General features: G+C 47.6%; 1 protein-coding gene across 3 annotated transcripts in view; it reads left to right on the top strand.

The window, feature by feature from the left end:
* PLCB1 (phospholipase C beta 1) overlaps nucleotides 1-24841 on the top strand; it is a 323139-nt gene that overhangs the window by 254391 nt on the left and 43907 nt on the right. For all 3 annotated transcript variants that reach the window (XM_030946647.1, XM_030946646.1, XM_030946648.1), the window contains exons 22-31: nucleotides 700-804; nucleotides 1330-1439; nucleotides 5686-5818; nucleotides 6646-6699; nucleotides 7214-7433; nucleotides 10487-10667; nucleotides 12722-12798; nucleotides 12886-12975; nucleotides 14644-14701; nucleotides 15704-15790. In XM_030946647.1, the coding sequence (XP_030802507.1) occupies nucleotides 700-804; nucleotides 1330-1439; nucleotides 5686-5818; nucleotides 6646-6699; nucleotides 7214-7433; nucleotides 10487-10667; nucleotides 12722-12798; nucleotides 12886-12975; nucleotides 14644-14701; nucleotides 15704-15790 (1115 nt within the window). The remainder of the gene's footprint in view (nucleotides 1-699; nucleotides 805-1329; nucleotides 1440-5685; nucleotides 5819-6645; nucleotides 6700-7213; nucleotides 7434-10486; nucleotides 10668-12721; nucleotides 12799-12885; nucleotides 12976-14643; nucleotides 14702-15703; nucleotides 15791-24841) is intronic.

Genomic DNA, 24841 nt, shown 5'->3' with positions numbered 1-24841 from the left:
GCCAAAGCAAGGATTTAGCCTTTGCTTGGAGAGAGAGTGGCTTACATCAGGCAGGTGAGGATTCCCCAGGTAAATGCATCCTGCTCCTGCCCTGCATCCTGACACCTCTCACAGGGCTGGCTCCCAAGCTGGACATGGCACTCAGTGATCAGTCAAAGGTGGGACAGCCAGCTTTCCAAACAGCCTGGAATTCCTCTTCTTACAGATGCATTCCTGAGGATGGTCACACAGCAGGATTTATACACACAAACGCTCTGTGGCCATCATGCCACATTGTATATTTTTTAATTAGATGCTGTGTGTGGATGGGCTGTTACATCTCAGTTTACTTTGGCTGTTCAGGGTGCTGAGTACTACCAGGGTCACTTTTGAAAATTAAATTAGATGCACTAAACTAAAAAAATCCAGACATAGGTACTAAACCAGAATGCATGAAAAACTTAAATAAATTACCGCTTTTAGCATCAATCACATATGTAAGAATAAAGAGAAAGTATAATTTGGAGGTGGAGTGCCTCATGCCTTTCCAGCAGTCTGTACAGTTATCCCTGAAACCCTCAGGTAAACCTTCCCCTCCCAGCAGTCCCTGGAGCTGCCTGCTCAGCTGGCACCACACTCTGAATACCAAATACAACAGAGATGACTGGAAATGCCTGTGGAGGGGTTTATGCTGTGAACTGGTTGTTCCTTACCTTGCAGGCTATCACTACATCTGCTTGAGGAATGAGAGGAACCAGCCTCTGACACTGCCAGCCCTCTTTGTGTACATCGAGGTCAAAGACTACGTCCCTGACACTTATGCAGGTGACTCTGAATTATACAGGCAGTTCTCTTGCTGGGCAATAGAAGGGGATATAATTTTACATTATTTAATATAATTTTGTGTTAATTGAAACACAAAGTGCGTGGGGTGTGGAGGACCTGCCAGGCTGGGATGACGGTCCTGTGAGCAGAGATGTGCATCTGGTGGGGCAGTGTCTCCTCACTCCCAGGACATGGCCTGATTTACAGCACCTTGCCCGAGGCCTAGGGTTAGGGCCAGCTCTCCTTTTCTGCAGCCTCCAAAGGAGGAGATAGCCCAGGCACTTGGCACTGGAGCACAAGTGAAACTTTGCATGCAGGACACAGGAGGGGGAAATTGCTGCCTGGGCAGAGTGCCGTGCTCCAGGGAGAGAACTGGCCTTTGGCATTGCTCTGAACAGGGCTGGGTTTAAATGCCAGGCAAAGACCATCTTCAGGGAAAAACACTGTTCTGCCTTTTCCTTAAACCCTGAGTGCCAGAGCCATAACTCCAGGGCTTTGAAACTGAAGTGTTTGCCTTGCTCCTAGATGTGATTGAGGCCTTATCCAACCCCATCAGATATGTGAACCTGATGGAGCAGAGAGCTAAGCAGCTGGCTGCACTCACTCTGGAAGATGAGGAGGAGGTCAAGAAAGAGGTAAGGGAGGCTTCTGAGTCTCTGGAGATCATGCTGTGGTATTTAAAAGCACCTTCTTTGCTTAGGAAGGCAAACACTGAAAATGCCTGATTACAGAACACCTGCACACGTCACCCTGAGGAGGGCTGGGCACAGGACACCCCACACAGCAGCCTGGCACTGGGGGTGTGCTGTCCCTAAAAGCACCTCGGTGTGCACTGAGCAGCTTGCTGCTCTGAGCTGAGACACAGGAAGAGCTATTTGTGTTGTTTGTGTGCTGTGCAGCTTTGCTCTGGAGCAGCTGAAACCTCTGTGAGACAATGCCCCTTGTTTTCCAGGGTGCTGCTGGTTCCCCTTGCAGAAAAAGACAGCTCTGTGTCAGGAGTTTTTCCTGAAAATATTACAAATTGCAGAGAATTTCAGACTGTCTCTGGAGAGGTCTTTCTGCTGAGAAACATTTGTGTGTCTCAGATTATGCTGTCTCTATAGATCCCCTGTGAGCAAACATGTCCTGCAGAGACCCAGGGTAATCCTACAATGATTTAACTGGGAAGGGGCCTCGAGTTCAGCCCTTCATGGATGTTAGAAATGAAGAGGGAGGAGACCATGCAGTAAATAAACAAACAGGCCTGTTGTAGCTCAGCTGAAAGCTGTGGGAGCCCCAATTTTGGTTGTTAATATCTGGATATTTATGGTTACCTGCAGACTAAGCTGTGAACCTTTTTTCTGTGTAATTGAAGGTGTTGTGCACCCAAATTCACAGAGGTTGTTCTGAGTATAACTGAGAGTTCAGCTGTGGTTCCTGATGGGCTCTGCATGGTCAAACATTCTGTTCCAGACACTGTCACTGGGGCTCTCAGCAGTCTCCAGCTAACACAGGGAAATGCTTTTCAGCCCTAAACTGCCCTCTGCCCTAGGGCCTGCCTTCTGCAATCCTCAGATGTGCAAAGCCTCTCTGAACTAGATTTTGTAGCCAAGAATACATTCCCAAAGCAGACCAGATGAGGGAAAGTCATTACAATTCAGTAGCCAGCGCTTCACTCTGGGTGCAGTGTCACAAGCTCTCTGAATGAGGACACTGAAATGCTCAACAGGATCTTAGACATTTATCTAGGACACACCACACATGAGATTCTATATTAATAGCAAAGCTTTTTTTTCAACAGAATCCTTTAAATACCTTAGAGGTCATTTTTTCTTTTGAAAAGCTACAGATTTCCCTGGTATATACAGGCTTATTTGTTAGTTAGAAAAATTCTTGTCTTAGAGTATCTTCTGCAGCAAATGGAAGGAGGAGGGATGGCTGTCAAGGAGCTTGGAAGCTCATAGGATAAAGGAGGTTGTTTTGGAGAAGCACAGAAATATTTTGTGAAAGAAAACTGTAGTGCTTGTGGTCTGTTTGCTGTAAATGTGTAATGGTGAGGTAGCTGCAGCACCAGGGGACAGGGACAAAACTGCCACTGGAAGTGTCAATCTGAGCTCACCACAGTTACCTTCTATTTTGAAGGCACTTTTTGGGAAAGGTATTTTGGTCTGTACTTGGAAGTCTTGAATCCCCTGACCATGTTTTGTGATGATAGCATTGTCCTCATCTGCCAGTCTGATTTCTTCACTTCTACTGGCCCACAACAATCACACCAATCACTAATTGCAAGTGCATTCACTGGCAGCACAGCTGAACTAACCCAAGTGTGTTTGCCAACAATGAGCACCTGGATTCCCATTCCCAAAGCCCAGTGCCAGATTTACACTCTGGAACTGATTGTGTGCAAAGCTCAGCTGGCTCCCAGCATGGATTCTGCTCCCTGCTCCTCTTTCCTTCCCCTCACACACATTGCTGACCTGAGCAGCTGTCAGAGGAAAACTCAGAGGTTTTTGCTTTGCTCTCCTTGCTGTAGAGGTTTAAACCCAACCTCTGCAGGGAGTTCCACTGGCTCCTCACAGGACAAGAATGAACTGAGCTCCCCAGCAGTGAATTGTTTCAAACCAAGAACTCAGCCTTTCTTCAGGCTTCACACTCCCTTGTCTGTTAATGGTCAGTGCAATCACATAAGCAAGGAATGCTGAAGAGCTGACTGAGGTTCTCTTTTCTGCATTTATTTACAAATAAAACACTTTTCCCATTGTGATTATGGCAGGAGTTCCTACCTTTACTTCCCTTGGCCAGCTCTTGCCTTCCAGCCTGGCCTGAGAGGAGCTGGTTTTGGGGAAAGGAATGTGTGAGTTTTGTACCTTTAGATCATCTCACTGTAAATCTCTCAGAGCATGCAGGTAGTGAAGGCTGCTCTCTCTTCCCCTGCCAAGTGTCCCGTACAGATAGGAGGAACAATCCAAAGGAATTTGCAGGGAATTCCTTGGTAAGAGCTAATCCCAGCCTGCAGCAGCTCCTTTTCTCTGTAGAAATAAAAATTGACCAGCTAGAGTCCTCTATGGGTGTGGATCTGTCTACCCCCTATGGGTATGGATCTCCCTGCTTGGTAAATGCACTGTGTTGCAATAGACATGGCAGTGTGAAATAGAAACCAGTTTATGGGAATATTAAAACTGTAAATTAGAAGGCTGGATTACATCATGTTTTAAAAACAGCCTAAAAGGAAAAACCCTTTTTTAAAGGAAAAATCATGTTTATTTTAGCATTCTTTTAGCATAGTACGATGAATTATGGGAAGAGAAAGTGCTTTTTAATGAGATTAGATTGCTTGATGTAGTGAAAATTATTCCTTATTCACTTCATGATCCTGCCTCACATTCCTGCTTCAGTTTCTGCAGACAGGTGTTTTATGTCCCCAGGTGACAGGTTACATTAATAGCTCCTCAACAAGGTGTGATGCAGCATTTCACAGCACCTACAAACCAGGTCTCAAAGGAAGGTAGTACTTCCCAAGCAGTGGGGCACAGAGCTGCCAGGAGGCAGGCATTCTGGCTTTATTTGCATGAAATGCTGGTGATGTGTGTAGCAAACATTGTTTTTATTAAACTAATGACCTGCAGCCTGAGGAGAGCTGTGAGGATAACCACATCTGTGTGTGTTTATCACAGCTCCAGCTTTTGCCTGTCACGTTATTCCTCTGTCAGAAATGTTGGCTAAATGAGGTTTTTCTGTATTTTACTGCAGTCCTTCCCGCTTGGTGTAAATGAAGTTGTTGGCACTGCTTTTCACTTGCATCATGCTCCTGCCTGCAGTGTCTCTCTCCTGTCATTCTGGTGGGAATAGGCTGGTGGGACAGGAATTTTGGAATGCACAGTGTAGTGCAGGGCCAGGCTGAGGGAGCCCAGCAGCAGCAGCACAAAACCCTGGGATCAAAATCCATTCTGCCTCTGTTGATGCAGCACAGGCTGATGTTCTGCAAGCCTGGAGTAATCATGGGGCAAAAATAAAAAACCAGCTGTGCTATCCTGCCTCCTCATGTAATGTGATTACTATCAGAGGAGGAGATGGAAGCAGCTGAAGGAGCAAATCCAAAACTTCCCTGAGGCTCCATGGCAACCAGCCCTGGCAGGGACAGCAGGAAGTGGAAACATTTCAAAATAAAAATTGCTTTGAATGACCTTCTGTTTGCTGAGGGCTGGGTGCCTGCTGTAATCCTGGTGGTCACAGGGACAGTTTCAGACATTCAGGGTGTAGTGCAGTGCATGCTGCAAGCCTGAGCCTTTAGGAGACTGGAGAGAAGGAAAAGAGTGTGGAAAATGCTTCAATATCTGGATCCCACAGATGTGCTCGTGCAGCAGAATGGAGGTACTGTTTACAGGTTGGAGTGCAGTTACAGCAATGTCAGGTCTTGGGAGTCAGAAGGATGTTCCTGCTCTGTGAGAATGGTGAAGAATGGTAGTGCTGGGTGTGTCTCTGTGAAATGTAGCAGTAATCTTGTGTACATGTTTTGTTCACGGCAGGGATTTGAGGAGCATTCTCCTGGCAGCACCTACGTTATTTCAGAAAGATTTTATGGCTCTCCACTGCAGTACAGCCTTCACATCTGCTGCAGCTAATATATGTTGCACTAAAAAATGTCCCTGATGAGTTATATCTGCTTAAAATACTTCTTCAGAATAATGCACGCTCCATTTCTTCTTGAAATTCACCCTGCACAAATGAGCCACCTGGGTTACCACAGCCCTTAAGGATGTCTTCTCCCGTTGTTTTATTTTAGAATGATTTTTAGATACAACATTTGCAGAATTTTCATTTTAAAACCAGGCTAAACTGGACCTGCAAGTAAATGAAGTCTGTGAGTTGGGAAGAGTAATGTGAATTGTGGTGTGATTTCAGATTGACCATGGGGATGCACCGTCTGAAGCCAACAATGAGCCCAGGCCAACACCAGCAGAAAACGGGGTCAATTTCACTGCCTCCCTCACCCCCAAACCAGCTACTCAGGTTGTGCACAGCCAGCCAGCACCAGGTAAAAAATAACAAACTAAACAAAGGAAAAGAGGAAAAAAAAGTCCCATCTTTTCTAAATTAGTCTGGGTAATAATTCTTCAAGTGCTTTGTGTCTGAAGAACAAAGGTGGGAAGTTGTGGTGTTTGTTTTGTTTGTCTAAAATAGGTAGAAACTTTCCCACCACTTTTCTCTGCTTCAAATATACAGATATCTTCTACTGAACAGTTGCATTGGTGGTGAAACTGAAATTCATTACAAGCAAGAAAATGTGCTGGGGTTTTTTTGTTGTTGCTGCAAGTGCAGGAATCTCTTGGAATTGTTTTTACAAATAATTCATGCACGTGGTGACATCTTACTGCACACACAAAACCCAGTCTTGGGCACTGGTGTGCTTTGTATTGACACATCTCCTGTAGCAAATGCTTGTTAAACACAGTGTTTAGGATTTTATGGCTGCAGTCTCTATAGGCAGGATCATCTCCCAAGGAGCTGGGTTCATGCTGTGTGCAGGAATTCTGCACTGCCATCACACTGTGTAATGGGTTCTACTGTCAGCCCAGTGCCACTCACATGACTCGTGTGAGTGGTGTCAGGCAGTTCATCCTCCTTATCAGTAACACAGCACAGCTCAGGTGGGGTTTGGGAAGGTCACCTTTCTGTCCTGGGCCAGAGGGTTCATGTCTTCATGCTCCTCTTCTGCTCAAAAGATGTGTTTTCTCCAGTGACTAAAGTCTGCCCATGTCAGGGTGTGTCCTGTGTCACCTGCCATGTTCCAACACAGCCAAGCAGCACAGTCATGGCTGTTGTTTTCAAAGAATTGGAATTAAACATCTCTTTTACCTCTAGGTTCTGTGAAAGCACCTGCAAAGACAGAAGATCTTATCCAGAGTGTCCTCACAGGTAATAAATACACAGGTCACACTGCAAGAATGATAAGCTTTTTGTCGAGAAAAAGATGTTTTTTATGAAATAGGCACCTGGCTTAGGCATTTCTTCCAGTGATTAGGACTGCAGTAACTCCTAGAAAATGCACAAGTGCTCTTCCTCAGGGTTGCAGTAAACAATGTTTGGGTACATCTCATGAGATGGGGTGCCAACAGGGAATTTTCTAGAAATTGCTGTGGTTTCATGACCACCAAGTTACCATCCTAGCCAGAAAAAAGAGCAGCATTACTGTGAGAACAGAGGCTAAATTTGTTCTGAATGTAGTGAGTAGTAGTGGAACCATTTTGTCACAGTGCTTTCAAGCCAGTTGGCTCATTGCAGGTAAAACTTCTCAGTTGGTGCCATATTTCCTTCACCCCCAGCAAACAAGCAGGTTTTGTTCACTCCTGCTCGTGGCAATCCCTGGCTCCTCTGGCTGAAATCCCGCACTGCTGGGCAGCTCAAGTGCCTTTTGTGATTGTCCTTGCAGAAGTGGAAGCCCAGACCATCGAGGAGCTAAAGCAGCAGAAGTCCTTTGTGAAGCTGCAGAAGAAGCACTACAAGGAGATGAAGGACCTGGTGAAGAGGCACCACAAGAAAACCACCGACCTGATCAAGGAGCACACGGCCAAGTACAACGAGATCCAGAACGACTACCTGCGGCGGAGAGCCGTGCTGGAGAAAACTGCCAAGAGGGACAGCAAGAAGAGGTGGGTGAAGCAGCCCTCCTCAGCAGTGGCTGCTGGGCCCCTTCCCTCAGACACCTGTACTGCTTGTAGGGTAGAGAAATCACACAGAGGGGGCAGAGCACAGAAAAGTCCAAAGCAGCAGGTTCCTGGTTAATGGGGGAGGTGAGAGCGATGGCTCCACGGTGGAGCCCTGGAAAAGATCAGGCCACAGGAGAGGGCACCAGGAGTGGAATTAGGGGAAAGAAGCACCTGGAGATTGTAAACACCTGACTGCTGTTAAATCATGATTGATCTGGAACACCTGGGAGTGTCCTAACGACTGCCTGGCTCTGCCTCTGCAGGAACGCCCCTTCTGTGCTTTCTCTTTCCAAGCCTTGCACCACCCTGCCTCCTTCTCTGTCCTGACACAATTTTTATATTATTTATTTATGAATTGTTATTATCAATTTAAATGCAAAAAACTGCCATGAATTCTTACTAACCTTTCCACAATGGTTGCCTTGTTCTTATGGTAAGGAGCTGTATGTTAATAAAGATCAATTCATAACTCCTGCAAAGCATGTACACACACAGAGCCAATCAGTGTCAGACACTCCTGCAAATGAACTTTTTATTTCTCCCATTGGTGAGAAATCTTCCATCCTTTTTGTCTTAACATCATTTATTTTTTAAAGTAACTAGATAAGCACTAAAGTCCTCTTAACTTCGACATGAAATTGGTGTAGCTGCAGTTCATAAATATGATGATGTTAAACAAACTTTTTAAAAAATTACTTTTTGGTAGGAGATGATCAGAGGAAAAAGCTGCAACCCTCCTCTGGCTGCCAACCTTGTTGATAGTACCTCTAAATGTAAGTGACTGGGACTCAGGCCATAGCTTGTCCCTGGGCAGGAGCTTATTCACTTCTGCCTTCCTGATGGCAGAATGTCACTGGCCTTAATAAGAGCTCGACACTCACAATATGTCTGTGTTCTGCTGGCCTTCGCTGCTGCCAGTTTTCAGGCTTCCAGGTTCTGTACTGGAGAGTAACAACTCCCTTTAATGGCTGGCTGTCAGCTGCAAGCCCAGGGATGCTTTATCTGCAGTGCTTCCCCCCACCAAAGTGTGGGACACACAGTGGCAGGCAAAACAACAGCACGGTTCTGCCTTTCCTCCTAGTCACATCTAAGCAGAAAATCAAGCTGGATGAATAAAATGACTCATTTGTTTTTGAGCAGAAAAGGATGTGAGGTTTTTTGCTGTGTTGTGGTCTGACTGCAAAGCACTGCTGATGTCAGGCAGCAAAACCCTGCAGTCTCCTACGTGGAGCTGACTCAGGGGCGTCAGAGAGGGGGAGTTTGATGTGCACATAAAGACAAGCCTGGAGGTTACATTTTAAAAAAGGCACAAATATGTTTTCAGGTATTTTCAAGCTTGCAACTACATATTATCTCAAGCAGCAGACTTCTAATAGAGCACAGGAGAAAGGGGATTTTTTATCATTTTAAATTATTGCTGATACTATTTGCCTGTAACTGCAAAGTATAAATCAGTACTTCACAGGAGTGCCTGTATCAGATGGCCATAAAAATGTGTTGTCTCTGTCAGGAGCAATCTCTGCTTTCTGCCCTTGTCTAAAACTGAGCCAAGATTCAGTAAAGCCTGAATTGTCTGCAGGAAGTTTGAAATATTTATTTATACACGTGCACGAGTGTTTTGTTGGTGTTGCTCTGAAGTTTCTTTAATGATCACATCCCATAAAAAGCAGCCAGTATTTCAGCCAGTGTTTAGAAATAGGCCTGATTCCTTTTTCCCAGAAATACAAGAGAAATGTCCGCTTTAAAATATGTGTTGTGCAATGGCATCGTATGCTGACTGTAATATTCATTCATGCTGTCTGCTGGCTCTGTAATGTTTAAATTACCCTCACCCAGCACACTTAACCTCTTAGCAGAATATTCAAACACAATCAAAACACAAGAAATAAAAGGAGGCTACCTTGGCACTGGTGTCCTCGGAGGGATGAGAGCAGGATCACATTATTCAGGAGAGGTAACTGAGTGACAGCAGCTGCACGCTTGAACCTGGGAGAGAGAAGAGAGGCAGAGCCAGCTCTTGCATTGGAGTCTCTGCACATTTCTGAGGAGCAAACTCATTTTTCTCCCGTGTCAGCCCTCCCTGTTCAAGGTTTTGTTGTTTTGTCCATCTCTTGCGCTGTTCTGACGTTTCCCAGGCAACTGATTTAGCACCTGAGCATGGCAGCAAACACAGCAGCAGAGCAGGGGCACAGCAGCATCTCATTGCTGTCATGTATTTTCCTTGGGTTTGCTTTAGTGCTGGCCTCAGAGTGGTGCTGGATTTGCTGTTTATTTTTCTCCTGGGCAGTTTAGTGTCATCTTATCTCCTTTCACAGTTACATCTATCCTTCCTTCTGTCTTTAGAAGGAGTAAAACAGACCCAAACTGTTCCTTAGTGTTGCTTTTTAGCTTTGTTACTGTGTTTTTGCCTTGCTCCTGTGTGAGCTTTGCTCCCCCCTGGGGTGTGAGCTTTCCTTCTGAAGGCAGCAGCCCAGGGAGCCCTTTGCTGTGTGTGCTGTGCATGGCATTTCCTGAAGGGGGGACAAAACACCAAATAAAGGGATGTCCCTGCCACGTGAAGCGTTTGGTAAATGCAGATGTGACATTCAGCTCTTAAATTTATTGCTGAGTGCGTGCAGGGATGACTTTGTTTCCAAAATACTCAGCATTCACCCCTTCTGCTGGAGGCTCTGCAGCTTTGAAGTTCACGTTCTGTCTGGAAGGGGATAAACAAGTTCCATGGCAAGTCTTGGCAGTTGCCTTTATAGCTCACTGAGTCTGGTTGCCACCACCCTGGTGGGTCAGTGGGATGAGGTTTAAAAGCTGTAGCCATCCCTTTAATAAATCATTCATAATTTCTTTTTAACTTACTAGGGCTAAAGTCACCCATCTTCTTGCTCTGTGTGTGGTGCTGAGAACTTGTTAACAGGCTGTTTATAAAGATCTGCCTTCAAGAGGCAGACTGAGGCAAGTGGAGGCAGGCTTGGTGCCTGGTGACCTGTGCTGTGTCCCTGCAGGTCTGAGACCAGCAGCCCTGACCACAGCTCCTCCACCATCGAGCAGGAGCTGGCTGCCCTGGACTCGGAGATGACCCAGAAGCTGGTGGAGCTGAAGGAGAAGCAGCAGCAGCAGCTGCTGAACCTCAGGCAGGAGCAGTACTACAGTGAGAAGTACCAGAAGCGGGAGCACATCAAGCTGGTAGGTTTGTGCTCAGGGGGAGCACTGGGGGCACCAGGACACATTCTCATCAGCTGGGGCTTCCTCCTACTGGGGTCCCTTCCAGAGCCCCATTCCCTCTGCTCTGCTGCAGCTCCGAGGGCTGCTGTGTCACTTTGTCACTGCCAACAGCTTGGAGGGCTTTGGGTGGAAGGCACAAAGGCAGCAGGGTTGTTGCTCCCTCTGGTTACATAACTCTCTTTTATTGCAGCTTTTGGATGATGTTCCTGTTTTGTTCTGCCACTTTTCCAAACCTGCAGTGCACAAGGAGGCAGGGTTAGCCAGAAAATAAATTGAAACACCGTGAAAATAGATTCAAACGTTCTCCAGGCCAGAGGGCTGTGCCAAAGAGTGTTCCTGTGGCAGATGAGCACTCTGAGGGATGCAGGACATCTTCTGGATATGGTGAAGAAATATTTTGCATTCATTGGTCCAGGTCAGCTTTGTTTTTACAGCTGGAGTTTGGCTGACAACTGCAGCAGGATCATAGGCCCTCTGAGCTGAAACAGAGGAGTTGGGCAGACGGAAGCTGATGCTTATGGATATTTGTAGGCAGAAATGAGCATTTTTAAAGGGTGTTATGGGAGTGCAAGCTGTTTCTCAGCTCCAGACCACCCCCTCTAGCAATTTTTTCTATTACCTGATGTTCTGCCTCCCTCCTGTTGGGTGATTTGTCTGATTTCACTCGTCTGCCCTGGCAGGCACAAAGAGCAGGTAAGAGGAGTGATTTGTGATCTGTGTGTGGGTAGTGCTGAGCAGTGCCCTGCACAGGCTGATTGCCATGGTCACAGCACAGAGCTGGGGTGTTTGTCCTCACCCCTGTGAGTCCCAGTGCTCCAGGGTGGGTGTGTGTACCCACCCCAGGGGGACAGGGCCCGTCCCACTGACAGCTGGTGCCTGCTTCTCAGAGATTTGGATTTTTATATAAAAGAACCATTCTAGACCCACATAGTTGGCTTTATCTCCTGAGGTAACTCCTTTCTCATTCCACAATGGGGAATGGCATTTCTCAAAGCCAAGGTACATTTCTGGCATTATCCTGTTGGGTGCTGGCACAACAAATTAATTTTTTAGCACAGAACTTTTGGGCAGCTTTCCCTCTGAGCTGTGCAGGAGTTAATATTCCAATTCAAACTTGCCTTTCAGCTAGGAGATTCTTTCTGATGGCTTTATTTTAGTGGGGAGCCTCTTGTTGGTACCTTTCTGCTTTTATCTAAGGAATGAAAAGTTGGATCGGACCAGCTGTGCCTTGTTATCCACTCCTGGTTCATCACCCTGGGAGGGTGATTTTACAAACTCAGAGTTAACCTAGAAGGGTGATCAAACCAAGGGGGTCCCAGTTCCCACTTTATTCCCTGAGCTGGCCCCGGAGCCCTGCCCACAGCTCCCCTCCTGTCAGCATCCCCAGCACAGCTGTGCCTCTTGTCACTGCTTTGGGCACCAAGGAGAGCAAACCCACAGCAGATTTCACACAGTGACCCAGAGCTTTTTCCTTCTGTGGCCAAAATGTAGGTTCTGCTTCTCTGTGCTTGCCTTTCATACCTGTCAGGTCTGATTTTCAACATCCCCCTGACCACCCCAAAACCCAAAACCATTCCTTGTAATACTCCTCATTACAGGAGGAACATTTCAGCCCTCACAGAAAAACCTGGATGTTCTGTGACACAGGAATTAGTTGGCAATTGGCATTGTGTAAATTCAATTTGTGACCCCTTATGTTTTTTCACAGGCATTTTCATTCCTAGCAAAGGTAAAATACTTGAAATATATTTTGGTTTTACATTTAAAGTGTGTCACCTCGATGTCCAGAGAAGTAGCAGTTTCTGGGTGAGTTGGACATGCACCATTCTGGCTGAACTCCACAAGTTAATAATGTGTTTACACTGATAATGATGTTTGCTGGCTTTTCATCGTTGGTAATTCATCTGGGAATGGTGTAACACTTTCCTGCCTGCTGCAGGCTTTTCAGGAAATTTAGCTGCCTCTATGATGTTTAATTGAAAGTACATCTTTTTATTTTGGGGATTTTTTTCTAGCTAATTCAGAAGCTGACAGATGTAGCAGAGGAGTGTCAGAACAACCAGCTGAAGAAACTGAAAGAAACATGTGAAAAGTAAGTGCTGGTCCTTTACCACTGTGCTGCTCCTTGTGGGGTTTGTTTAGACACTTTCTGTACTCCCCTTCATTTTTTATGCTTTAGAGAAAAGAAAGAACTGAAGAAAAAAATGGACAAGAAGAGGCAGGAGAAGATCACAGAAGCAAAGTCCAAGGATAAAAATCAAATGGAAGAGTAAGTATATCCCTGGATCCATATCACTGCACAGGATTTTTCACAGCTGGTAATCAAAGGAAGGTCTCGACCCTAAATCCAAGGCAGCCTTCAGTCAGACCTCCCCAGAGTCCTTTCCCTGATAATAATAATAATTTCATTTCCTGGGGCTGATCCAATCTCCTGTTCATGAGCTTTTTTAACTTTAGAGCAGTAAAAAATACAAGAGGAGCAAACAGAACAAAACAAAAAAGGAAACCCTCTAATGTTTGAGTTCTACCACGTAACAAAGGCACAACTGTGTTTGCTTTCTGCAGGTGAAAGGGTTTACACTGGGTCTGGAGCCTCTCAAGAGAGAATTTCTATTTGGTAGCCCTGAAAGGAAATCACAGGCACACACAGTGAAGGGTTTCAGGTAGTTCCAGAATCAGCACATTAAAAATGTCAATAAACATCCTATTAAAAAAAAAAAAAAAAAGAGAATAATTTATTATGAAAATGAGGAGAAATACTTAACATAGTTAGAGCTGTTCAGAGGGCATGGAATTCGTTTTAGAAGAAAGCAGCTGGCCATTACGGAAATGCTGCAGCAGTAAAAATCAATTGCAGGAGGAAATGATTTGCTGAGAGGTAAATGAGGCACTGGTGAGAAAGGCTCAGGGACACACAAGCAGCAGTTCTTTTCTCTTGCCCTTTCATTTTTTCTCATTTTTCCCAAGGGCTTTCCTCTGTCAGGCTTTTCAAAGAGCCCTTGAGAGGGGTGAGCTGGGAACCCTACTGAAAGTCAGCTTTCCCCTGTGTGTGACACAGCTTGTCCTCACTCTGGGAGCAGGGCAGAGAGGTGTGAGACCTTCCTTCTGGTGAATCCCTTCTGAGTCACCCTGGCTCCACTGCTGCTCATCTAAAGCTTCTGCACAAGTTTGGGAAGGAATAGTACAGAGAGATAATAATCAATTGTTTTAGTTCTTTATTTTTTTACACCCACCCTGGGTTTGCCTAAATCCTCCTGACTTTAGTGCCACCTGAGAAGCAGTGGGCTGATCCTGGCTGAGGCAATCAGGATTTGGAGTGACTGTCCTGAAACAGATCCACTGCAGCAGCCACAAATTGTTGGTGTGTGTGCATCTACCCCTCTGGGGGTTCTTGTGCTCAGCCTTTGCCTGAGGGTTACCAGATAACTCTGAGTGTGCCATAAAGCTCAGTTTGCCTCAGTCCAGCTCTGTGGGGGCCAGGCTGTGCCTGCCCTGCTCCCCTGGGAGCTTGGTGCCAGTGTCAGCAGCACAGCCTGGCCTGGCAGCACGGAGGCTGCAGCTCTGCCACAGCGTGGCACTGTGCCTCTGCTCACAGCTCTGCAGCTCCCGGGGACACCGGGCACTGTGGCAGCTCCTGGGAAGCACAGCACCATCCTGTGGGGGAGAGCAGGGGGTGCTCTGGGGCACTCTGAGCCCTTGGGGCCACAAAGGGCAGCCTGGCACGAGGGCACGATCAGGGAGGGCAGGGCAGGTGATCAGGCAGGTGCCTAAGCATGGCCTGGGTGAGGCAGAGAGCTCAGGGGGGTAAAAGCCATTGTGTGGGGTGTAGCACAGTGGGTTGTGCTGCTGTGCCTGCAGTCATGCTGGAATAATGCAGTAATGCTGGAATAATGCAGTAATGCTGGAATAATGCAGTAATGCTGGAATGTTCCCCCAGGGAGAAGACGGAGATGATCCGCTCCTACATCCAGGAGGTGGTGCAGTACATCAAGAGGGTAGGTCAGCCTCTGCTGCTTCTGGGGCAGGAAAGGGCACTTGGCACCTTCTAGCTTGGGTTCTACTGCAGGTTCTGGGCTTCAGCAGAAGGATTCTGCACCTGCTGGCTTCCAGCAGATGCAGTGTAAGCTCTGCTTCCCATGCCAGGGAAAGGAAAGCTGGGATTGCAGCTAAAGGAAAACTGGGATTTCAGACAGCCCCTCATTAATTGTTAGTCAGCACTTGGGGGATGGTGCTGAGGAGGAAAGAATTCAATGCCATTTCATCTCTCAATATCCTGTGTGTATCCATGGAAAATGCAGCCATGTTTTTAATGGGCTTGCTGGCTCACAAATGCAAAGATTGCATAAGGAAAGTCACTGAATGTTTAATTGCAGAGTATATCCTAACTTTAATTGCATTGGTACAGTTACTGAAATGTAAAAAGCACTCTGTGAGCTCTGTAAACAGAAATTAAAGAATTCTATTACAGTTGTTAGCTTTTCTGAAGCTACAGGTGGTTCACACCAGGCTGAAATCATGCCCTGCAGTGCTTTGGGGTGTTAAATCACTATGGAACGTGTGCAGCCATTGAATTCTCCTCTTAATTTCAATGCAAAGATAGTCAGGTTCTAAAGTTGGCCCAGTTTTTGCTTAGAAGAGCCTTGATTTAGGAAGAAATCTAAAGAATTAAGTAAATTAGGTAATTCTTTTTTCTGAGGGCATTACTAAGTGAAGGCCAAAATTTGGAATTGAATAACATTAGCAGTCTGCAGAAAGTCCTTGTGATCCTGAATGCTACATGTGAAATGTGGTGTTCCATGTCCACACCTGACTGTTGAACAGCTGTGCTCAGGGATGCTCAGGCAGTGCTGTGTCATTTGTGTGATTCCAGCTTGGAATTGGTCACAGCTTTGATGACAGTGTCTCAGTTCTGATGGGTGGAACGTTTGTTGTGGGGGGAGGTGGGAGAGTGAGGATGTACAATCCACAAACAAAGATCCTCTGCTCTTTTCTGACAGCTAGAAGATGCTCAGAGCAAAAGGCAGGAGAAACTTGTGGAGAAACACAAGGAGATCCGCCAGCAAATACTGGACGAAAAGCCCAAGGTAAAGAGTTTTTGAACATATGTTACACTGCTAAAATTGTCCTTCAGGAGGGAAGGAGCTCTGGCAGCAGGTAGGATGATGTTTGAACATGAGGGAAGCCAGTGCCAGCATCAGAGGCGCCCTCAGTGACAGCAGGGTGAGAGGAGGCAGGAGCAGCCTGCTTGGGCACCTCCTGCCCTGCAGATCTCCTGGCACGGGGGCTCTTTCCTGCACCCAGGCTGATCAGAAGCTGTCAGTGCAAAAGGTGCTGTGACCAGCAGAGTGTGCCCTTCCCTCCCCTGTGCCTGAGCTGCACAGAAGCAAAACACAGTTCCCACTGGAAGGAAAGAGATATCTCCTTAGCATGCTGCCCCAGGTCCTGTGGCATCCCCAGGCTGGGTTGCTGTGGGACACAAGGAGCTTTTCTACAGGAATAGTGCTGCATATTCCACACTGCTTGCTGGATTGCCTCTCTTTGATTTGATGCACTGCATCCACATGTAGCATTCTGAAATGCAGGTTTTGCTCCTTAGGCCTGGGGCTCACTCTTGCTCCAGGGGGAGCTGGGGCAGTTTTGCCACCAGTTCCAGTGGAGAAGGCTCAGAGTGCTGCACCTGATTTGCTGTAGGAACACCTGGCCACATCACACTTGCACATGGAGGGAGATTTGTGTTCAGCAGGGTCCTGGCCAGGTGTAACTGTGCCCAGCCCCCTGTGTCATGTCTGCTCTCACTGTTCTGCTCTTGCTCACACGTGTGTCCTCGGCTCGGTTCCCATTCCTTGTGTGTGCCCACAGCCCCCGTGTTTCTGTGCCTGTGCTGCAGCTGCAGCTCTGGCACTGCCTGGCAGTAATCAGTGCTGCCATGGCATCTCTGGGAAGCAGCAGAGAGTAAGGCCAAGGGCTAAGAGTTCACAGAAGTTTACAATAGTTTGGGAAAATAAAAAAGTTTGCATTTCCAGTTTTCTACTCATGTTGGTAAGATGGTGTTTACAAATAGGCTGGAACTTTTTGGTGTTGTGGCTGTAAAAAGTATACATATTTTTATATTTGGTGCTGTAGGATCACGAGTTTATCAGGCTTGTGAACTGGAATTTAAACACTGGAGTTTAAAATCCTAAAGAATAATCAGTTAGTGCTTCTACCACTGTATCCTTGGGCACTCAGTTATTCTGTTTGGCTGTGTCCTTCCTTCTTGTCTTCTTATTATTTATTTTTAATTTATCCATGTACTCAGGAGTAGCATAGAGCACTGGAGATTTGTCACTGAGGACTGGAGCTGAATTTGGAAAGGTGCTGGGGTGGCCACGTTTGACTCTTTCATCAGTTCCCTCTGCCCAGGGCTGGCTCCTGGCACAGGGACAGCTCCAGAGCAGCTCCAGATCCCTGTGGCACAGGGACAGCTCCAGAGCAGCTCCAGATCCCTGTGGCACAGAGCAGCTCCAGATCCCTGTGGCACAGAGCAGCTCCAGATCCCTGTGGGCACAGGGACAGCTCCAGAGCAGCTCCAGATCCCTGTGGCACAGGGACAGCTCCAGATCCCTGTGGCACAGGGACAGCTCCAGATCCCTGTGGCACAGGGACAGCTCCAGATCCCTGTGGCACAGGGACAGCTCCAGATCCCTGTGGCACAGGGACAGCTCCAGATCCCTGTGGCACAGGGACAGCTCCAGATCCCTGTGGCACAGGGACAGCTCCAGATCCCTGTGGCACAGGGACAGCTCCAGATCCCTGTGGCACAGGGACAGCTCCAGATCCCTGTGGCACAGAGCAGCTCCAGATCCCTGTGGCACAGGGACAGCTCCAGATCCCTGTGGCACAGGGACGGCCAGATCCCGTGAGATCCTGTGGCACAGGGACAGCTCCAGATCCCTGTGGCACAGAGCAGCTCCAGATCCCTGTGGGCACAGGGACAGCTCCAGATCCCTGTGGCACAGGGACAGCTCCAGATCCCTGTGGGCACAGGGACAGCTCCAGATCCCTGTGGCACAGGGACAGCTCCAGATCCCTGTGGCACAGGGACAGCTCCAGATCCCTGTGGCACAGGACAGCTCCAGATCCCTGTGGCACAGGGACAGCTCCAGATCCCTGTGCCCCTGCCTGTCCCTCCTCTCAGGGCTGTTCTCACAGGGCCTGGCTCCAGGGCTTTTCCCTTTCCCCACACTGAAACAGGCACCAGGCTCAGTTTATGGTGCTGGTGCCTCCTGCTTGCATGAGAGCCTTTAGGAAAACATAATTACTCATTTTATTAAGTCTCTTTTTATGTTTTGCTCCGTGTCCATATTTCAGTCCCATATTTGCCTCCTCAGTGCCGGGGTGGATGATATAAAATAGATCAAATGATTTCCCAGCTGAGCAGAGCTGATGTGTTTTCTGCAGGCTGCAGCCTTTCTGGGGGCTGCTTTTTCAACAGCCCTGCCTCTCCTGCTTCAAACACCCACTGAAATTTATGCTGGCTGTGTTAAAAGGCTTTTCTGGCAGCATCAACTCAGCCCCAAACAAAGAGTTTAATATATTAAGAGGGAAAGAATTTTCAGTATTCTCACCAATAATTCCACTGGAGACAGATGTGCTGTCATCCATCAGTGCTGCTGGGTTATTTATTAGTGCTCACAGTTTGTTGTTGTGCTTGCCTGTGCTCCCAGCTCTTTCCCAGCCAGGGAGGATGTTGTGGCACCCAGTGTTGCCAGCACACTGCCGCAGCCTCTCCCATTTTGTTGGTTTTTCTCAAACTATGAGTTAGCAGCTTCCTCTCTTGTGGTGTGTGCAGGGCACCAGCAGAAAATCTGCCTTGGAGTGGTGTTGTTTTAGAAACTGCACCACCTGGATGCAGAGTAGCTCCTGTCCTGGAGGCTGGTTTGGTTTGGTTTGGTTTGTTTAAAATATCACAGGCTTAGCTGAAAGTGCTTACCTCAGGACTGATTTATAGCCCTAAGCTCTGCCTCTCCCTCACACGTATCATTTCTTTCTAGGGTTTGGATGTGAGACTGTTTTGCAGCTTCCATTTGCAGGGCTGTTGTATAAGAAAGAGCTTTTTTGCTCCTGTGAGAGTTGGAGACTTCCTGAACTGCTACTTTCAGGGAAAAGGCTGGAACAGCTCCTTGGGGTGCTGCAGGAGTCAGGGCAGGTGGCTCTGTGTGATGGCAGTGCCACACTGACCTGTGTGTGTGATGGCAGTGCCACACTGACCTGTGTGTGTGATGGCAGTGCCACACTGACCTGTGTGTGTGATGGCAGTGCCACACTGACCTGTGTGTGTGATGGCAGTGCCACACTGACCTGTGTGTGTGATGGCAGTGCCACACTGACCTGTGACCCTGCACAGCCTGGGGGTTACAGCCAGGTGTGGAACCAGGTTCTGTAGTTCCAGGCTCTGTAGTTCCAGGCTCTGTAGTTCCAGGTGTGGAACCAGGTTCTGTAGTTCCAGGTTCTGTAGTTCCAGATGTAGTTCCAGGCTCTGTAGTTCCAGGTTCTGTAGTTCCAGATGTGGAACCAGGCTCTGTAGTTCCAGGTTCTGTAGTTCCAGGTGTGGAACCAGGTTCTGTAGTTCCAGGTTCTGTAGTTCCAGATGTGGAACCAGGCTCTGTAGTTCCAGGCTCTGTAGTTCCAGATATGGAGCCAGGCTCTGTAGTTCCAGGCTCTGTAGTTCCAGGTGTGGAACCAGGTTCTGTAGTTCCAGGTTCTGTAGTTCCAGATGTGGAACCAGGTTCTGTAGTTCCAGATGTGGAACCAGGCTCTGTAGTTCCAGGCTCTGTAGTTCCAGGTGTGGAACCAGGCTCTGTAGTTCCAGGCTCTGTAGTTCCAGGTTCTGTAGTCCCAGGCTCTGTAGTTCCAGGTGTGGAACCAGGCTCTGTAGTTCCAGGCTCTGTAGTTCCAGGCTCTGTAGTTCCAGGTGTGGAACCAGGCTCTGTAGTTCCAGGCTCTGTAGTTCCAGGCTCTGTAGTTCCAGGTTCTATAGTTCCAGGTTCTGTAGTTCCAGATGTGGAACCAGGCTCTGTAGTTCCAGGCTCTGTAGTTCCAGGCTCTGTAGTCCCAGGTTCTGTAGTTCCAGGTGTGGAGCCAGGCTCTGTAGTTCCAGGCTCTGTAGTTCCAGGCTCTGTAGTCCCAGGTTCTGTAGTCCCAGGTGTGGAGCCAGGCTCTGTAGTTCCAGGCTCTGTAGTTCCAGGCTCTGTAGTTCCAGGCTCTGTAGTTCCAGGCTCTGTAGTCCCAGGTTCTGTAGTTCCAAAACCTGTGGAATCAGCCCCCCTGTCCCCAGACATGCTTGGGAAGGGAGGCTGTCACCTGCTGAGAAGCCAAATGCTGTCCTGCCTCTGGGTTAACCTCCCCAACTTGCCATTTTAGTGAAACCCTATGGGGAACAAAGCTGATTCCCTCCTGCTGGCTTTTCCTCACAGCACCATCACCAAGCAAGGCCATATTTTACTTTCTCTTCTCTCACTCCTTGTTTTCCCTTACATTATCTCCTGGCAGCTCAATTATCAGCAACAACTTGTATTTTCTTTCTCTCCCATCCTACTGCTTTGTCTCCTCCTCTTAGTCACTGATGCACATGGAGCTTGTCCTGTCCTTATCTTGTCCCCCTGGGCTGCTCTCCTGCCTGCAGTGGGAGGGATGCCCAGGGATGCCCAGCTCTGTGCCTGCATGTCCCAGTGATTTTGGATCCTGCACTGTGGCACACAGAGCACCCAGGATGGGCATGGCACACATTGCTCTGTCCCTGACAGCTTGTGCAACAAATTAAACACAAATCAAGTGCATTTCCTTCCCCCTGCACCCTTGCCTCCAATTCCATTGTAATTACTAAAATCAATACACATGAGACATGACAAGGAGTTAATTATTTTTCTGGGAATCGACTCAGTTACAGTAAATAGACCCAAGCCTCCTCTAATTGGACTCTGTGGGACTTTTGTTACCTGTGCTGGTGGGTCAGAGCCACCCTTGGATCCCAGTGGGACAGTGACCCTCCTGAGCCCCTGCACTCAGCTCTGCAGGGACTGTTCTGGCTGTGTCCCTGCAGCCCCAGCTGTCAGGAAGGTGTAACTGCTGTGGTTACCCCTGGATCCCAGTGTGACAGTGAACTGGTGCAGGGGCGCCCTGGCTGTGTCCCTGCAGCCCCAGCTGTCAGGAAGGTGTAACTGCTGTGGTTCCCCCCTTGGATCTCAGTGTGACAGTGACAGCTCTGCAGGGACTGTTCTGGCTGTGTCCCTGCAGCCCCAGCTGTCAGGAAGGTGTAACTGCTGTGGTTCCACCCCTGGATCCCAGTGTGACAGTGACACTGAGCTCTGCAGGGGCTGTTCTGGCTGTGTCCCTGCAGCCCCAGCTGTCAGGAAGGTGTAACTGCTGTGGTTCCCCCCGTGGATCTCAGTGTGACAGTGACAGCTCTGCAGGGGCTGTTCTGGCTGTGTCCCTGCAGCCCCAGCTGTCAGGAAGGTGTAACTGCTGTGGCTCCCCAGCTTGCAGCCCATGGTTCTGCCAGCTGCTCCGGGCTCCTGCAGGGGTGCAGACTGGCACAGGTCAGGCTGGCCTTGGTGGGAAAGGCTCCAGCAGACCTGCAGAGGCACCAGGAGCTGGGCACACTTTGCTCTTTCTAGCCAATGAAGAGAATATTCAGCCTTAAGGTATGGAATTCCTTTTTCTCTTCAAAAAGTGTAATGAAAACAATTGTTTAAAATTATAAATCTGTTCTTGTAAATGGAAAATAGAAGCACCTGATGCATACTAACTCACTTTCCTACATTTATTGTCTCCCAATTTGGCACCTGTTATTAACTGGGAGTTGACACTTCCACATCCAATCAGAAATTAATATCAACAGTGTACCTGAAAAATTCATGGAGGCACAGAATGATAGATATTCACATTTCAGAGCCAAACTAACAATGTGCTGATCCTTTACAGCCCCTGGTACCTCCAGGCTGCAGCTTTGGGTGATGCTCTGTGACCACCTGGTGCAGGGGATGCTGTTGAGTTAAGTGGAGCTGTTCCCTGCAGGAAAACCAAACAGCAAATGTGTCCTGAAAGACCTTCCAGAAGGTCAATACCTTCTGAAATACCTTCTGGAAGGTAAATATCTTCTGAAAGACCTTCCAGAAGGCATTTCAGCTGCCCTCAGAGCCCCTGTGGAAGGGAGCAGCCTGAGGAGCTATGATGAGTATTCCAGTGTCACTTCAGCTCCCTGGGAACTCACAACAATGCTGTGTCCCCCACAATCCCCTTTTACCCCTGACACCTCTGCAGGAAGCCAGGCTGGCTTTTGGGCAAGCTGCACTTGATTCAAACACTTCCAGATGCATTCCAGTTCAACCACAGGCAGCTCTCCAAGAATTTTGGGGAAGGAGTTTGGAGGAAAAGGTTACTTCAGTTTACTGGGATTCATGGGACTTGCCTGGCTTGGGATTGGACAGGGGAAAGTTGTCCTCCCCAAAAATCAGTATTCAGACTCATGGCAAAAAAAAAAAACCATAATAGTGATCTGATAGCCAGTGTCATATTTGAAAAGTTCCTCTATTTTCCCCTGTTTGGGTAAAAATTCTTTTCGTTAGTTCATTCAATTTGAACATTTCCAAAGTTTAAAAAGAAATCTGTCTTCAATCTAAGCTAAGATGACTTATGGCATTATCTGCCAAAAAAGCAGGGAATTAAGAGGATTGAAATGATTTACTGTTTGTTTCACTGTTCAGCTCTGGGCTTTGGTGCTTGTGTACTCATCAGAGGGGAATAAATGTTTATTTACCTCATTAAGTAGGCAACAGCACGGAGAAATGAAGGGAATTTTCATAGCCTCAGTGACCAAGGAACATTTAAAAGAGAAAAAAAACACAGAGAGAGATTTACAAATCTTTCTGTGACTTGATCTGGCATCTTCCCACTTCTGGATGGGAGCTTTAAGTTTTGGGATCAGTACTCCTGGCCCATTCCCTGCAGGATGTGGCTCTTTGCTCAGCACCCAGCCCCAGGTGACAGTCAGCCCAAACTTTGAACAAAGTTGGGATTTAAATCTGCTGGGATTTAAATGTGCTGTTGGTGCAGTTGCTGAGCTGCCCCCAGCTCAGGGTGTTATTTTGGGGAAGTTAGGGTGCTCCCTTTTCTGCTGTTTCTCCCAGTGGATAAATGCTGCAGAGTGCACGTTCAGCCTGTGAACTGAGTAGTAAATAATCTCACTTCACTCGTTCAAAGAAACAGGCTGCCCTTTATCCCGTGCCAGTTTTGTACCAATAAAACCTCCCTGAGTTCCCTGGAGTGACTGACACATCCCAGGCCTGAGAGCAAAAGAGTCCAGTCCAGTACCAGGATGCTCAAACCATCACTGTCACTTTGGGCCTTGCTGGTTTACATCTTCCTTCACAAATCCCCATTTTAAAGGGTTGTTTATGCAGAATAAATGTTGCAGTGTGAGAAATGGGGATCAGGTCACAAAAGGTACATGTAGCAATTTGAGGTGATATTTATCGTGTTGACTGAATGTCTCTGGTGTCACTCTTACACACACATGTCCTTGGAAACATTCCTTTTAAATCAACAGCATCACCTTTCCAGTGTGGATATGCAAAATGCTTTTTAAATTTTTTCATTGAATTTGGATATTGCTTTCTTTTAAATAAAAATGTCACCAACTCTTTATAGGAAGAATTTGAATGTAAATAAATACTTTGGTGAATGGGACACATGGAAAAATATGATAAATTTAAATTGGAGTTCATTGATGGAGGGAAGGAGGTATTTTTCACACAGGGGTCATTCTACTGGAAGTCAGAGAAAATCTTGGGATTGCTCTGGAGCTGCAATGAAAAGGGGAAATAAATTACTTGAAAGGGCAAACTTTTCAATTCTGCGGTAGTGTAAATCAGAAGGAACATGATCAAGTTCCCAGTGTCACTGGTGATTTAAAGATATTACTGAGGCCCATAATGGAGGGCATGTGGCAGCCAGACCTGATTTGTGAGGGTCACTGAGATCTTCCTGATAACATGCTAACAAATGACAACTGGGAGGAGGGGGGGTTAAGAATGTTTTAGATTTTAGAATCCAGTGATTTTCTGTGGACAGAAGAGCTCACAGAAAATGATTTTTTTTAAAAGGCACAAATGTGAGAACTCTGCCTACATAAAAAGAAACTTCACTGATTTGGGTTTTTTCCTAATTTCCAAAGTGGATCTGTTCTGTACTCTACCTGTCTCAGGTAAGGGCATTTCCCATGTCCCAGCCCACCCTGATGCGTTGGTTACTTGGCCTTCCTGCTGCAGGAAAGGTGAAATCCTCCCTAGCCCAGGTGCTGGCTGGCAGCACAGCTGGGCCTGGCTGTGTGTGAGCAGTGAGGGTCAGTATTTACCTGTGTGCAGGTACAGAGGTGTGTTCCCTGTGGGTGTGAGCAGTGAGGGTCAGTATTTACCTGTGTGCAGGTACAGAGGTGTGTTCCCTGTGGGTGTGAGCAGTGAGGGTCAGTATTTACCTGTGTGCAGGTACAGAGGTGTGTTCCCTGTGGGTGTGAGCAGTGAGGGTCAGTATTTACCTGTGTGCAGGTACAGAGGTGTGTTCCCTGTGGGTGTGAGCAGTGAGGGTCAGTATTTACCTGTGTGCAGGTACAGAGGTGTGTTCCCTGTGGGTGTGAGCATTGAGGGTCAGTATTTACCTGTGAGGGAATGTTTGCTGTGCAGAAGATGCTCCTCTGGGCACTGGGGGTGGCTGAGGATGACAAGCAGTGAGCAGTGACACACTGACAGGCCCTTCCTGCTCTCTGTGCCCTCTCAAACACTCCCCTGCTGCCCCATTCCCTGCCCAGCCCCAGAGCTCCTGTGTGGGTCCCCTGTGGCCCCTCCTGCCCTCCCTGTGCTCCCACATTTATTGTTTTTCATGGCAAGCATTCCCAGAGCAGGGACAGGCACGGAGAGAGGAGAGAGCACAGAGCTGACTGCTGTGTTAACCTTGTGCTCTCTGAGGAGAAAACAACCAAAGCCATGCTAAAAAATTGAAGAAGGCAGGGAGTGCAAAGGTTTTGGGTCAGGATGTTTGGCTTAGGCTGTGCAATATTTAAACCTGCCCAGAGAGGGCTGTGCTGGGGGAATGTTTGTGAT

This window comes from Camarhynchus parvulus, chromosome 3, assembly GCF_901933205.1.
Source record: "Camarhynchus parvulus chromosome 3, STF_HiC, whole genome shotgun sequence".
Classification (NCBI taxonomy): domain Eukaryota; kingdom Metazoa; phylum Chordata; class Aves; order Passeriformes; family Thraupidae; genus Camarhynchus; species Camarhynchus parvulus.
The sequence above is the reverse complement of the archived record's forward strand: the minus strand, read 5'-3'. Positions and strand labels throughout refer to the sequence as shown.